Consider the following 17,012-nt stretch of genomic DNA (forward strand, 5'->3'; position numbering starts at 1 on the left):
CCTCAAACCCCGCTTTCCCTCCAGCATTTATAATGGTGTTAAATATATAAAAAAATATTTTTAATTTATAAGGGGGGTTGCACTCAGAGGCTTGCTCTGTGAAAGGGGTCACCAGTACAAAAGTTTTAGAGCCACTATTATAATTCCTGTTAATACAAGTGACTAAGTTTCCAGTGATGGTGCTATAGCATTTTCTGCATTAATTTTTCAAAATTTGCAGTTGTGTTATAATTATTTTGCTAAATATGGGTATATGAACACAAAGATAATTCCTCTTGTTGGCAAGTGGTTCAGTCCTGTGCACACGGAAGTCAATGGCAGAACTTCTCTGAATTCAGTGGGAGCAGGGCAGGGACCAAAATGAGTGCAGAACTACTTCCTGTGCTCTCAGAAGGACAATACAATTTCCACTTTGCAGTGAGGCAGGGATGCTTTGGCAACAATAGGCTGAAAGCGATGGGACCACTGAGACGCTAACTAGCGATCCAATTGGCTAGCAGTCTCATGGGTTGGCATACCCGTACAATTGTCTAGCTCACATTCTAGCACCATTTCAGTTTCTGCTTCACTGCATCTGCTGGAGAAGGTGTTTTAGGCTGCGCACTAGTCTGGGAGCAGGACTTCCCCAGGTCATAGCCAGTTAAGAAACACAGGAATAGCCAAACTCCATCAGATCTGAGATCCATCTAGTCTACTGTCTTATCTCTAACAGAAGCCAGTATCAAATGCATCATAGGAAGGTATAAGAACCCTGTAGTAAGTAAATGTGGGATGTCTACCTCAGACATTAGGCCTCATCCTGTTCTCCTAGTAGTTAAAGGTTGGCTCAAACCCTGAAGCATGAGGTTTAATATCTCTTCCAACATTTTTATCTTGAAAACAGATCTGGATATTCTTTATATCCATATAAATTAATCTTGTTATGTTTTTGGCCTCAATGATTTCCTGTAGCAAGCCAAAATGTGTATTTCCTTTTATCAATTTTAAATTAGCTACCTTTTAATTTCATTGAATGTCTCCTTATTCTGATATAATGAAACAGGGAAATCAGAAGTTCCTGATCTACCTTCTTTATATCATTCATTATTTTATATACTTGTATCATGTCTCCTTTCATTAGTCTGCTTTCTAGAGTAATGAATCAGTCTTTTCAATCTCTTTTTTCCATGTCCCTGATCATTTCTTGTTGCCCTTCTCTGAACCTCTCTAATTCTGCAATATCTTTTTCTGCAAAATCTAGCTTATGGGTAGAAAGAGCGAGCAGAGTGATTAACAGTAAAAGGGCTGTAGCCTTAGGCAAAATAGTTAAGTGATCAAATAACTGAATGAGGAAAATATTGGAAAGTGAGAAGTGAGAAACAAACCTTTTTAATACACTCCATTAGCTGTAATTTTCTTTTTTATTATCTATATAGCAACAGCACCTACAATGGTCTGAAATGGCACTATCCAAAAGAATAGCGAAAGACAAACCTATCTACAAAGAACTCAGAATCTAAAATGACAAACGACAAATGAAGATTTGGGGCAGGGGAAGAGAGATAATATCAAGCGCTTTCTCAAACTGATCTTCTACTTCACTGTTAGTTAGATGATGTCTTATAGTCATCATCATGATAGAAGTGGGTCTTGAAAAGGAATCTGAACAAGACAGATTTAAATGCCATGACATTTCAGAGCTTTAAAATAATCTTCAAAGCTCAACGTTACTTTCACATGCATATGTGCGGCAAGAAGATGGGAACACTAAAATCACTAATTATACTGTCCAGGAAGATTTTGCTTATAACTCCTAAGTAACTGACTCATTACCTTCAGTTTCATATTTGTTCTAATGAAAAGGCTGGCCTCAGCCCAAGCCTGCATAGCTGGTTTAGCCAAGTTCTGCATGTCTAAAGTTACCTTTTCAGAAATGCCAGATTCATTTTATTCTTCACCTTTTTATATGTTTATAGCTCAGATAATCTATTACACCCACTTTATTTCCCTGCCCTCATTATAGGTTGTGAAATTTACTAGTTTGACATGATTTACTGGACAACCTCGCATTTAGTTCTTTAATACATCACTGCACCATCTAGCTTTGCCACAGAACTGAAAATATAGGCTCTTTGAGACCCAGTGTGTGTCATCTCACAGGAGCTATGCTTGGTTTTCAAATACCCAGTACTACCCTCCCTCCTTTGTCCCCCCCCTTATGAAATCACGTCAAGAAGGGTAAGCAAACAACCTGGTACAAGGTCTGCTGTGCTGGGGGTGAAGGATGAAACAGGTTATGTAAGGTGACCATTAATAACTACAAACATGGCATTTCAGCTCTAATTTAAATCAAACTTTTTTTATGCTATGTCTGGTGCCACTACAAATTACCAATAAATGTTCAAAAGCAGTTATTTTGTAATAGGCTATACTCAATAATAGGTATCCAATAATGAAAAATAATACTTTAAAGAAGCTGGCTCACAGAACTAGAGAGAGAGAGAGAGAGAGAGAGAGAGACGAGGCTTGGTTATCACACTAGCATCATGAATGTAACAAAGAAATAGGTGAACTTTTGCCTCCAGCCTCCTAATTATTTACACAAATGAAAAGATATAGACATTTGTCTTTTGTTGCACAATATTCATTTGTTGGAAGAGATACTACTGTAACTAAAATTACTTTAAATTCTCAATTTGCTAAAGAAAAATATGAACCTGTGTTGCTGGAGTTTTCTTTAAGTACTAACAAAACTTTTATTGCATTGACTGCATTTTAAATTGATCCATACAGAAAAATTGTTACATTGCCAGTTAATGAAATCTGTGTGATAAGTCAGTCGAACTTCTAAGTACTTAAACAAGGTACTCTGATAATCACAAAGGCATCTATATAGCCGTCCATAGTACAAAACTAATGAAGACTTTAACCCATTATAACTAATGCACATAAGGGTAGAACTACTCCTATTACAGTACCTGGAACTGCAAAGGAGCCAACATCAGTAAGACAGCTGTTACGAAATTTACAGCCTAAGTAGGATTTTATTGAATCTTAACAGCTAGTGCTTCAGGGTGTGAACAGCCAGCAGTTCAAGTTGTCAAGGCACACAACTTGACCTTTTAACATGTGGCCTCTTTATTTTACATCCAAACTAATCCTTTTTGACTCCATATATAGAAAAGATGTTGTTATAGCTTAAGAATGCAATGAACAAAAAACTTTCCCACTCCATAGACATCATCCAAAAACCACAAAAAGCAGCATTTAGAGCATTAAATTTGGTACAAAATCGTGGCACTTCTAACTTTTTCTTATTATCACCAGACATAAAAGTTGGAAAATCCTGAAGTTACCAATTCAGCATTATTGTTCCTTTTTTCCCCATATAAACACCTCCAAGGGGTTGCTGGTAATATCGTGGTGCTGACTTAAAGAGCTGGATCTTAGTTGGTTTCCTGTCACTTCTGAGGAAGAAGTACTGTGCATGCTGAATGAAAGACTGCAATAAGGATGGGTGTCCACTACCCTTCCTTGTCGACGCACAGAATTTGCACTGGTTTCACTTACAACAGTTTAAAAATCATTTAAATCAGTGCCAAAACACTTATTTATAATGGCTTATTTCAGTTTAACTTAAATCTTTGCTTAAAATATGCTAAAATTTGTTTCAAGCCAAGTTTGTATGAGTTTAAGAGTGGCCACACATCCTTCTGCACTGATTTAACTAAACTGATATTAAAATAACACCTGTAGTTAAACTGATGCAACTTTGCTTGTCTGTAACTCTCTAGCTATGCCCAGAAATCAACCATGTGAGAGTGGCGAGGGGAAGATCAGAGAAACTGTCCCTTACATTTTGGAGTTACTCCTGGGAAATGAAGGGGAGTCAAAGAAATAAACCACCTGCCAAACAAAGTGAAAAGGATACTGATTACTACTGTTAACTAATCCACTTTAGAGTAGCAAAAAACAGGCTCTTACATAAGTAACAAACCTCTACCACGTGAAGTCAAGAGTTTTTCCTGCAGCCAATTCACTATATTCCTACAAAAAAAACAAATAGAAGGCTCCTCCAATAGCATGAGCCTTTTCTTTTTTACCAGTATAAGAAAATTTAGAATGCTCTCATTGCTTTGACAGACACAGCATACGTTGCTGACACTGCAAACTCAGCCTCATCCTTTTGATAGGATCATAAAAAGGAAACTCTTCAATACTCCTCCATGGAGTTTCTTCCGACCCATACAAAAGCATGTGGAAAATTCACAGAAATGCCTATAAACGTACTTAGATTGCAAGCTCTTTGGGGCAGAGACCACCTTTTTGTGCTGTGTTTATACAGCACCTAGCACAATGGGCTCCTGGTACATAACTAGAGCTCTTAAGTACTATCAACAATACAAACAGCAAATAATAATTTTTTGCTCTCCCTCTTCCATGCCTCCAAAAATCGAGGAGAATTAATCATCAATATGTTTAATAAAAAGTAAAGAATCTCTGCATAAGAGGTGCAAAACTATTATGTGCATTAGAAAGACTGGTCTGGTAATCTCACAAAACATAAGAATGTGAAACTATCCCTGTGGCTAGTGGTTAGAATTCCCAGGTTTACCATCTACATTTGTTCCTTTCATATTTCATTATTAATCATGAACTCTTTGGTCACTGTTTTTAATGCACCAGCAAAGAAATGCAGCAAAATAAATAATATTTAGCAAAAAGTCACCACATTACATACAACACACTGAAATGCAGCCCCTTGGGGAAGGGAGGGGGTTGTAAAGTGTGATGCACATGTGGGGGAAGGGTAATGTTGACTAGGGTTACCATATTTGAACATTCAAAAAAAAAAGAGGACACTCCACTGGGAGGGGGTATTTGCACCAGTATCTACCAACTTGTGTTGTATTAATGTGTTATTATACTGTTATATATGGTGTGCATTACATGTTGTCTATATTGAGTATATATATAAGAAAAAGTGATATGGCCTCAAAAGTGAAATTTAATTATTTAAAGTTTACTGTATGTCTTTATATGTAGTGAGTCCTTTCCTTTCACCAGTTCTTCAGTTTTCTTTCTCCTCATGTGCCCACACTTACTTCTCTGTAGATCGCATTTTTCTCAGCAGTGATTGATTGCTCTTTAAGAAGGCATGAAAGTCTTTACAAGAAGTTGTACTGTACAAGTAGAATTCCTTTCAGCGACTCAACATTCAAGTTGTTCCTTTCCTTTGTCCACTGGCTTTGCATCAGTGAAAAAATTCACTCTACATTTGCATTGTGAGAAGGAATAGCAAAGAAGAACTGTGCAATCTTTAACAGTTCTGAATGACACTCAATGTTTTTGGATTTCTCAAAATATTTGGTCCACTTCTGGTGTGCTAGCAAATAATTACTGAACTCTTCATCACTGTTGCAACTTTCCGTAAACTTCTTCAGGTTGCTGACCTGATCAAAACACTTCACATCATCAATTTGCACTCCCTTATCGATCAGGTACTTGATACAAGGTTCCACATCACTCCAATTCGGGGTCTCACTCAGGGTAATCCACCTGAAACAAGAGACGTCTTCCAGGGGTCTAAGCCACTTCTCCAAATATTCTAAGCATCTACTGTACATATTACCTACTTCAGCACAGAATTTGTCACACACTTCTTCAATTCCTTCCATGCACTTTTGTGCCACTAGTCCCTTAACTTTCAGGGACATAAAGTTGTGAGTCTTGCGTTCAAGAAGAATAGTGTGAACCGAGTTCAAACTTTTCAGCACTTCCATGACAGAATTGCTTTCCCTTTCGATTTCTTGGATGCAAGTTTGAAATACACTCATGAGTGAATGCATGTGCCAGAGGTAAATCTCACTTAATTCTTAAGCATTGTGGGTGGTTTGTCCTGTGACAGAAAGAATGACTTCAATGCCAAAAACATCTGTATCAGCCTTGTAATGCCTGGAAATATTGACAGCCATAGCTGCTTTCTCATAGCAAGACACGTTCTGTATTCAAGATCAACAAACTCACATTACTCCTTCAGCCGCTCAGTTTGGGCAGTGTACATATGAAAGTACTGGTAAATTTTAAAAATAATGTTCTCAATGTCAACGTTCATTTTTTCTGCTGCATGGTGAACACAGTTGTTCAAAATGTGTGCTGGGCAACCCACACCAATTAATGTTCTCTTCTGCAACAGCTTCTTTAAGTTTGCAAACACATTCTTTCCATCTTCATCACACCGGAGTCCTCCAAACATTGTATTGCAGTTGTCACCTGTAAATGCAATACACTTCTCGAACAAACCATTTTTTTTCAAGTGTTCCTTTTATGTAATGAGCAATCGTGTCGGCAGTCTCATTAGGTATGTTCTGGACCTCAATCTGCCATTCTTCCAGTCGAAATACTGAATAATTACTGGAAATATTTTCACTTAACCGTGATTGCTTCCATCTGTAGCAACTCCACAGTAAACTATGTCATTTTCTTCAAACGTTTTCAGATCATCATCAACAGAATGCGGTGCGGGCACAGAGATAACAATTGCTTCTGTCTTGGTTCTAGCAGTAACAGCATCCTCTGATTTGCTGCCTGATTTTACAAAATAATCTGTCAATTTTGTTGATGAGCTCTCTTCTCGAACTGCTTTTTTGTGCTTGTCTGAGGCCACGTGAGTTTGTAAATCATTAGTGCCTTTATTTTTCACAGAGAACGTAAATACCAGGTCTACATACCAAGCACTCAGCTTCCCATTCTTCTCTAACACTTCGAAAACACGGTAATTTTGTCTTTAGTTCTCCAGTGAATTTACACTTTCGTTTTGGCATTGTGTTTGGGGGTAGTAAAATAAAATATCAAATAAGGAGCTCTTGAGGAAAGACTACTGTGCATGGTACGAACTCAGAAAAGACACTGAAATTGTCGACATTGCACTATCGCCACTATGGAAAAATGATCATACCAGTCTGGAACCATAGGGCTAGGCGCCAACTTTCCCCGGCCTCGGTGGGTGCTCGCGTGCCCCCGGCCCTGCCCCACCTCCTCCCCTTCCCCGCCCCCATTCCAACCCCTTCCCTAAAGTCCCCGCCCCAACTCTGCCCTCTCCCTGCCCCATTGGACCCTTCCCAAATCCTGGCCCTGGCCCCACCTCCTCCCCTGAGTGCACCACGTTCCCCCTCTGCCCCCCCAGCCACGCGAAACAGCTGTTTTGCAGCACAAGCGCTGGGAGCTAGGGGGAAAAAGTGGGCATTCTCTCGAGTTATCAACATTCACTCTCTTTCTTGAATGATCAACTCTTCTTTGGGGAAAAATAATAATGGCAAAATCCCAGACGTTTTTAGATATTTAAAAATTCCTCCCGGATGGCGATTTAAGAACCAAAAAGCTGGACATGTCCGGAAAAATACGGATGTATGATAACCCTAATGTTGACTAAAGGCATCCAGGCAAACCTCTAGACTTATGAAAAGTCTCACAGGAACTAAAGAGCTTTATTGCGGTCACCAGAAAAGCCTAGGGTCACATGCAAAAAACCATGTGTAACTGAGCACCCAATTTGCATGTGCAGTTACCACAATGGTATGCACCTAGATTGTATATGCAAGTATTTGCATGTGAGGACATCTGGTTAAATTCCTAACTGTCCAGTTGTATCTGGAACTGTGTGCATTTGTGAACTATTAAACACATGGCCTTTCCAAATTTGAAAGTCAGGAGCTATCTGTCCATGCAAAGGACAAGAGTTCTCAGGTTAAAGTGAGCTTCTCAACCCACTTTCTAGGACAGTGAGTGTCAAGGGGAGTAAATCTCCAGTCCTCCATGGTCTTCTTGTAAAATGCAAGGGTTGTGTGAAAGAAAGGAAAAGGAAAAAAAAAGAAAAAAAAAAGAGTTCAGTCACAGTGTATGGTCCTGATCTAAAGATTGTCCATAGCCCTCCCATGCACAGAATAAAAGTGCAAACACACAGAACTCAGTTTAATCTAAAGATAGGGCCATGTCCACCCCACTCCATGTCCACCCCACTAGAATCGGAACCAGTTTTTCCAGCAAGTCTGGGTATTTTGAACATGATGCTTCAAACTAGGGTAAACTGCACCAATGTAAATTCTAGCTATTCTAGTGGGCTACCATGGTGTGGCTACACCAGTGCTAAAATCCTGGTATAGACAAGGCCTGAGGAGTAATCATTGTGTCCTATAGGAAGTGATTGCAAGATCAGGCCCTTAAGATGGCAAATGTGCAATTGTTATCTGGATTGTGAGCATTCAGCACATCCTTTAATTTGCATTTTTTTAAATTATGTAAGTTTGCAAGTCATGTGTAAGAATGTAAAGCTGAATTTCAATACACTATCCTTTGTTTTACACACATACATTTTTAAAAATCCTTGATTTTGACTGTAGTGTTGGTGTAGCCAGGTTGGTCCAAGAATATCGGAGAGGTGAGGTAATCTCTTTTATCCAACCAACTTCTGTTGATGGAAAAAAACAAGCTTTCGAGCCTACACTGCGCTATTCTTTTTCACCAACAGAAGTTGGTCCAATAAAAGATATTACCCCACCCACCTTGCCTCTCTGTTTATTTTGATTGACAATAAATACCAAACAATGTCCAGTCAAGGTTAATCCAGAGCAATCATTTCCACTGGTACCGAATGATTCTTTTCATGTCATCCACTTTATTTAATTTTTCCTTATGTTTTTGTTGTATAGATACTTAATTTATCTTAACACTTCACAGATACTGGCTTTTGTCTTTTTCAGCAGACAGACATTTCCAATAGGCCTTACTAAATCATCTTGAAGAGTAGAGGGATTTGTGCAGGTAAGATCTGAGTAAAGCAGAGTTAGGACTTCAGGATTTGGCCCCATATCTGTAACACTTGGGGCAATTACAACTCCAAGTATTAATAAAATGTCCACAAACACTTTACATTTGAGAAGGGGCTGAAAGTCAAACTTCAAGCAGAAAATGCCACTGGCAGATAAAATCCTTGCTTATATACATTCTTGCATAATATATTTTTGGCTATGTAACCATTGAATACTCACCACTGATAGCTGACTCCATGTTGATCTCAGAGGCTTATATTGAATAACTATCCTTTCCTCTGATTTTTGTTCTTTGGACTCAGAATCTTCATCAGAATCTATGTCCAGAGCTTTTTCTTTGTAGTTCTGATACAAAACTGCAGTTTCTAAAATACATAAGAAAGGGGCATTAATTGCCAGAAAGTTATGCCATTTGTTTTCAAAAGAGTTATAAGTAGCATTTAAACAATGAAATAAAGCAAATTGTAGATTGCATGAACAAAGACAAAGTTAGTGTCTTATTTAAGATGGACAGTGTCACAGTAACAATGGATCACTGTGCCACTATTAAAAAGATGCCTTCTGACTACATTAAAGAACAGATGTGTCCTTTGTTGAGGAAAACAGCTTTATTTCCCCCCAATTTGTTGTGCAATGTGTCATAACTAGCTAAAGATTTAAAAAACAAAAAACAAAAAAACATATCAGAACAGTAAGGTCAATAATCCAGGTGTCTGATTATCTCATGCACATTTTAAAAGGTATTGAACCTATTACCAATGGCAATTTTTACACTGTTAGCCTTAAAAAATTATCTCCATATTTCACTGTGGAAGGAGGAAAAATCATCCCAAATTTTGACTTCAGAACTTTAAAATCAGGACTGACCAAGACAGAGCCTGTGGGGCACACCCAAACATCATCTTCCGAGACGTGCTAAATGTGGGGCCTGCACACTTCCATGTGCATTCCGATTCCTCTTCTATGTGCTTCAATGCTACCAGTATTAATGCAACAAAACCACATGGGAAGGAGGACAAACATGGAGACCACCTTCTTCTAGTGCTCACACTCTTTTGCCATATATATATAGTAAGCACAAGCACATGGGGAAAGAGGGAACTCAAAATACAGGAACTAAGCTACAAAGAGAAGAAATGTTTTATAGGAGAAAGGCTGACAATACTTTAAAAATGGGGCAGGTGTTTTGGACAACCTATTATTTGTAGGGAGGAAAGTGAAAGAGATTGAGTGAGTCTTTAAGAATCCGCTAAATTCTTTTGTCAAACTGTTTGGTCAGATTTGCTTTAGCTGCTGTGTCCATTAGCGCTTCTGCTGAAGGGTTGTACATAAGGGTTAGAGTTTATAAGGTGTGTACATACATCATATAATCATAAACACATAGTATAACTGTATATGGTGCTGTGTAACAGGGGAACTCTGCCAAAAAAACAAACAAGACCTTGCCCAAAGAGTTTACAATCCAAAGAATTATAGTAAGGATATAGCGTGGGCCAAAATCATTATAGCCAGCATGCTCCAAAGAATATGTGAGATTTTTATAAACTTTTCGAGGATAGAAGCTTGGCTTACAATAACTGAACCTTGAATGCCATTATAGGGAGTAAGGAGTGATCAACAGAGACAAAGGGAGCAGTCAGAAGAAAACCCTTGACATAGAATCAGGAGAGAGTAAGGAGGTATCATAGAAAATGAAGGCAGGGCATATTTGTGGACTGCTTCAAAAGCAAAGAGTTGCTTAAACAGTGCATGAGACCTGAGAAACTAAGGGCATGTCTACACTTACCTCCGGAGCGATCGATCCAGCGGGGGTTGATTTATCGCGTCTAGTGAAGACACGATAAATCGACGGCCGAGCGCTCTCTCGTCCACTCCAGTACTCCACTGGAGCGAGAAGCACAGGTGGAGTTGACAGGGGAGCGTCAGCAGTCGACCTACCTCAGTGAAGACACTGCGGTAAGTAGATCTAAGTATGTCGACTTTAGCTACGTTATTCACGTAGCTGAAGTTCCATAACTTAGATCGATCCTCCCTCCCAAGTGTAACCAGGGGTAAGAAAAGAATAGGAGACAAAGCAGTGGGAAAGGAAGATGATCATGGCAACTAGGTTTTGAATGGACTTGGGGAGAGATCAAAGATGAACAAGCAGAGAGAGTGCCAATTACCATAGTCAGGAGAGATTACAAGAGTATGGACTAATGTTTGGTTGTAAAATAGAGAGGAGAGAACACAGCCAATTTATCAAAAATCAGGGTCAAAGGAGCAGAGAAGAGTGGAAACAAAAATGACCAAGACTACAAGCTTACGGGTCAAAGCGAGAAAGAAAGGATTATATTAGACTGCAGGGATAATTTTCCTAAGCATTGGTGAATGCTGGCTTATTCCTAAACCCCAGAAAATGGCACCTTGCCCCCGATTCTGCAACCTGATCCACATAGGTTAATCCTGACACCTGCAATTAAATTGATTTAAATCAGGAAGACTCGATTTAATCATGGTTTTCTACATAAAAGTGCATTCTTGTTGGTTGTTATAACCTTAATACATATTCTTCACAACTCAGAGATAGATGTAGGTTTCATTTTTAGAAGGTACACACTATATATTTTTAAACAGTGATTTATTTTAAAAACTTTTTATATTAGTTTTACAGCTATATCAGAAAATGAATGATTGTTTGGTTATTCCAAAAGGTAAATGAAGCAGATATTTATGACATCACTGGGAGGTGAATTCTCTCCAATTCAACAGGTTAATCATTTATATTTGGAGGATTTTCTTGCCATGGTGCATTAGGAGGAGAACATCACCAGACAGACGTTTAAATTGTTTTATATAACTAGAACAACAACGTTAAGTATTCTGGATTTTTTCTTCAACAGTAAACATATAATATTTTAACAAAACAAGCATATGTCCCTCGCTTCTCACATTTATCTCCAAACTTCTTCTCCTTATCCAGATCTATTCTGCCACCAACAATCTTCTATTCATTGAACTTTTTGAAACTTTGCACTTTTAGAGAGAGATAAGGAATTGACTCTGTGTACACAAATTTGCAGAGGGACAACAGAGTTGAGGTTTGTTATTTCTCACCTCTATATATTATTCGTTTATTTAAAAACATTTTTGCTGTTAACAAGCAAATCTGGAGACACAAATCCACCCTTTGAGAACTGCAAAACTAAGCATCTCTGATGGGATCTTCTAGACGGAGCACTGAGTCTGACTGGGTAGATAGAAAGATTAACCTAAATAATCTATACAGAAGCCTGTGGAACCCCATAAGATTGGGTCCCTAATTGATGAACTATTGGAACTCATTTACAAAACTTTTCTTAAACATTACATGAATATATTGTCTCATACTATAGAATTAGAATTTATAATCCCTATTCCATGATGAGATATCTTCGAGCTATAATGTATCTTTAGATAGTTTTTTCCTCAAAAAGCATTTTATCAAAAAAATCTGATTTAAATAAAAAAATCAATTTTTTAAACTTTTTTTAAATAAAAATCATTGATTTTTATTCACCCTGTTGGAGTCTCTGTAAGAGATCTGACCACTGAAATCAGCTTGCAGGAATTGGCTTTATTTTATGCAAATCCCACAGTGTTTTTATAAGAGCTGAAGCTTAAACAATATACACAAATACATATAAATAGTTCCTTTTTATATTCAAGTGTAAGGTATTTGTTTACCTGCCTTTCTCTATTCTTTAAGCAATTCTACAAACAGAATTTAATGGAAGTTGTATTATTATTAAAAGTATTTCCAGTTGATAGTTAACTGAAATCTAAAATCTTGAATTAACATGCTTTTCTTTGATAAAATCTACAGTATTTTGACATATTGTTCTCTTGAAGTCAGCTTCTCTTGAGATTTATTTGGTCATTTGAAAGCTTAGATTTTTATCAGAACATGCATTCAAATAATAAAAACCAGTTTCAACAAAATCCAGTGCTTACCTTCCCCATCAAATGTCCCTTGTACTTTCAGTGCTTTCTTCTAGGATGTTTTTTTAAAGAAAAGAAACATGAAAATAAGAACACAAAGCCACTGACTTTAACAAATGTTATGCTATTTTATTTAATATTATCTAAGGCACTGAGTTTATAAACTCAAGGCCTAGTTTATAAACTTTTGACAATTAGCAAATTATTCACACAACTATTGTTTCACTACAGATGTGTCATTAAAGTTGCTATGGACTTTCTTCTAATGGCTTACTCATTCATCACATTGCATTTTTCCTACAAACTGAATAAAAAGACCTTAAAAATTATTTCATTCTGTAGCATTACAAGAGTTCAATAAACTCGCATTTCATTGGTTCAGATATCCTATCAAGTATACATTGTTCTTGTTAGAGTGACTAGCTTTCCTTCTCTTCACGCTACAAAAAATTGACATAAAGCACCATGAAAGCTATTTCTGGGACCATAACAAGCCCTCTGAAATAAAACAAACTTATTGGTGAACTACATTTTAGATCTTTATGTGCTTCAATACTACTAGTTTAACTGGTCCAAAAAAAAAAAAAAAAATTACCCCAAAATGAAACAAAACACTAGCAACAACAACAAAAAGTCATCTCTGTATAAAGACAGGGCAAGATAATGTCATCCTATTTTAAGCAGAACTCCTCAGTGCTTTCATTGGGGGAGGTCTGCAGGAAAAAAATCTAATGGAATGATATGGCCTACAATCTGATCTACTGAAGCTGCTTGTTTGTGTAATTTCTGTGAAAGCTCCCAACCCCAAGCCCCTAAATTTTTAGTTTGCCTGAGAACTGTCATGCACTTAATAATTATTCTACTAGTTACAGCTATTATGCCTTGCCTGGAGTGCTTTACCGCACAATTTCAAGTCACCCTGCAGAGCTTTTTAATCTACCAATTTATTAAAAGCACTCAATGTTTGAAGGGTAGAATGCAAATAAAATACAACAAAAAAGACAACGATATAACACTTTTTCAAGCTATAAAAGGGTTTTACAATTTTTTTAGCAAGGCTTTGTGGCATAATTATAATATAATAAATTTAGCCGGAGAAAATGTAATAAAACTATTACTCAAAAAGGATTAAATCTGGAGGACTGAAATAAGACATTCTGCTTTTAGGATACACCTGAGGTTGTTTCAAGATACTTTAAAAGGACTCTGTCAATTTAAAAAGTTCACTTCTACCTGAATTTTTTTTAAAAACATACTCTTACAAGTAACAGATGAGCGTACTATAATTGAAAGAGATGGGGGGCCGGGGGTTAGTTGGACTACTTTTTTGCCACTGTATTTACTTTCTGCATTAGGCAGCACTTTGTGAAGTTAGTTTCATTGTCGCCCCTATTCAAACATATACAGGGGTGTGATAAACATTTTTAAATACAAGTAAATATGAATGCAAAAAAAACCAAACTAAATCAGTAGGGGGATTCAGTGACAAATATAGAATATGAAATTACCTTTAGCTCATGTTTTAAAATGGCTAGATTTCAAATTAATGGTGTTCTTTAAAAGTACTGTTTTCATTACAGTAAAATTAAGGAAATGTTAAGTGACCATTGATACCTGTCAAAGACCACAGAGACGTTTGTAATAGTAAATAATGAACTCAGAAACAAACACATTAATGGAAAATACTTAGACTGCTAATCACTACCTTTAAAGTGGCCAGCACCATTCAAAAGAAAGCATAAGTTTCATCTACCCGTTTACTCACCTTTATTCTTCCTAAACTAGAAAATTTCTCCTTGTCCTCCACAACAGCTTTGAGTATTGGCTGGGACATTCTATTTTTTTTCTTAAAATTTGTAGAACTGTCAGAGTCAATGCCACTCACTACTGCTCTTCGATAAGAAGTAGACCTCAATCCTCTTCTCAATGCCCCTGGGCTATCTAGGTCACCTTCTGTCTCTTCATCACCATCAGCTACCAAAGGCATATTAAGCATCTCCAACATGCTACGGACCTTGTGGACCCTTTTGTTTGTCTCCACATTTTGGTTGCTGGTTTTGTTTGTCACTTTTATCTCCGAAGCTAAACTCCTAGGAATGATCTGTTGTTTCCCCACTTTGAGCGCAGCAGGACTATTTGTACTCAGAACTATTGACTGTTTTTCTGGGAGCTGGTTCTGATTAGATGTCAGTCTGTGGAGAGTTAAGTTTTGCTGTGAGGGAGCCGTCTGGGAAACCAATGAGGGTCCCACAAGTGCCTTTTCTGGGTTTTTAGAAAGCTGGTTGGATTGTAACTGCAAAACAGCCATTCTGTTGTTATTCAGTGAAGGCATATTTCCAGGTAAGGACCCAGGAGTTGGCATAAAAGCAGTCTGTTCATGTTCTGGGATAAGTGCTGATTGACTGGAAATCAACACTGGATGAAGCAGTGTGTCATCTGCTGATGTTACTGTACCACCAAAACTTATCAAGTTATCTGAAACCAATTTCAGGACCTGAGATGCCTGGTCAGAAGAAAGTTGGGGGGATACAGCTTTATACTCTGGAGACCCTATTTTTCCATTTGGCACAGATCCCATGTTGGATTTAAAAGAGGGGCTCCTTTGGACTAATCTGTTGACTGGAGAAGTAACTATTGTTTCAGCAGGCTGAGTCACAGTGAATGTAGCCCTGTCTTCCACAGGGAAATCTGTAAAGAGGACCCCATTGGGGCTCTGGTAAGATTGGGGTCTAGGTTTGCTCTTGGTGTGTAGCTGAGGGGTTGATCTCCTCCACCACCGTGGCGTTATGTTGTTATTAGAAAAATCCACTTCACTTTCCCCATCCATAGCAAATTCCTTAGGGTCACCACTAGTGCAAGAAGGAAGCAACAAATCCTGCAAAGGCTCAGTCCCCGCACTACGAAGAAACAGCAGTAAGCACAACTTTGTCATTTCACACACAGCCCCAACAGTACTTACAAAAGGGGGTTTCTGGTAATGCCACTTACACCCCCGCCCCGCCGCGACAGCACGGCGTTGGAAGTTGGAGAGAGTTTTCAGAGTGGTGGGGGAAACACCCGAGAGTCCCCCCGCCCCAGCAGCTAGCGCTACAGCTGCTTCCCCCCGCCAGGGAGCCGAACTTTACAGCCGAACTCGGCTGGTGTAACCCCAACCCCGCCGCCAACGCGCCCCACCTGCTGGGAGCCCCACGGCCGGGGGGAGGCAGCACCGAACGAGCCACCCCCAGAGCTGCGAGGAGCGACGCGGGCCCCTGCGCCTGCCCCACAGCTGCCCCCGCCAAGCCCGGACCCAGGCGGAACAATTCTCCCCAGAGCGGCTGCTAGGGACTCACCGCATCGCCGCGAGCGGCCGCAGGCGGGAAAGCGCCTCTCGCCCGGGGAGGGGGGGGCGGCTAGCCAGCCGCTCCCGTCCCCACCTGCCGCTCGCTGCCCGCCTCTGCCAGGGACTGGGGTGCACGGGCAGAGCCAGCCCCCGCCGCGCTCTGCTTCAGTGGGATCCCCACCCACCCACGCAGCCTTCAACCTGAGCCGCCCCCGCCCGCCGGGAGCCAAGCACCTCCCCTGCAGCCCCGCGGAGCAGGCAGGAGAGAGGCCGCCTCCCTGCGGACACCCAGCGGCCGGCCGCGCTCGCACCGCCCTCCCCGCGCCTGGGGAGTCACAGCTCCAGCGCCACCCCGCTCCTCCGCTTGGGGCAGCGAGTCCCCGGCCCCGCTGTTTCGGGGGATAGAGTAGCTGCGAAGCCCAGGTCCCCAGAGGTCGTGGGAAGGTTCAAGACTTCTCGACTGGCCCCGGGCTGTGCCCAGTCCCCCAACCCCGGGCCTTTTGGAAAAGTCTGGAGCCAGGCGGGCTTTGTCTCGAGCCAGCGCTGTTGGCAGTTGTAACTTTGAGTTTGTAGCCGGGCAGCCCTTGGCCATAAACAGCATGGTCTAGGGTGACCAGATGTCCCAATTTTATAGGGACAGTTCCAAAATTTGGAGTTTTGTTTCATATAGGTGCCTATTACCCCCTCCCCTCCATCCTGATTTTTCACACTTGCTGTCTGGTCACGCTAGTGTGGTCCAACCCACTAACAACATGTAAACTGCAGGGGTGGAGAGCCTTTGCTGCAGTTAACACATTATGGCCAAATTGTTTCATAGGCCACCAGGCAAAGAACACATTAGGCCCTGTGACTGTGGGAGTACTCCTCGTGCATACACCGCACTGCTGCATCAGGCCACATCTGCTCTACACTATAAATTTACA

At 39.9% G+C, this 17,012-nt stretch overlaps 1 protein-coding gene across 4 annotated transcripts in view; it reads right to left on the reverse strand.

Moving 5' to 3' along the window:
* Positions 1-16,372, reverse strand: part of ARHGEF26 (Rho guanine nucleotide exchange factor 26) — a 114,267-nt gene extending 97,895 nt beyond the window's left edge. The window contains exons 1-4 of one of the 4 annotated variants that reach the window (XM_005286961.4): positions 16,100-16,372; positions 14,533-15,664; positions 12,780-12,819; positions 9,027-9,172 (exon numbers count right to left, since the gene is read on the reverse strand). In XM_005286961.4, coding sequence (XP_005287018.2) covers positions 9,027-9,172; positions 12,780-12,819; positions 14,533-15,664; positions 16,100-16,104 — 1,323 coding nt within the window. In that variant the 5' untranslated portion in view covers positions 16,105-16,372. The other 3 variants (XM_005286962.4, XM_005286963.5, XM_042853676.2) reach the window with 3 other exon arrangements.
* Between the last annotated feature and the right edge of the window lie 640 nt (positions 16,373-17,012).

The sequence above is a fragment of the Chrysemys picta genome, chromosome 9 (genome assembly GCF_011386835.1).
Source record: "Chrysemys picta bellii isolate R12L10 chromosome 9, ASM1138683v2, whole genome shotgun sequence".
NCBI classification, from domain to species: Eukaryota; Metazoa; Chordata; order Testudines; family Emydidae; genus Chrysemys; species Chrysemys picta.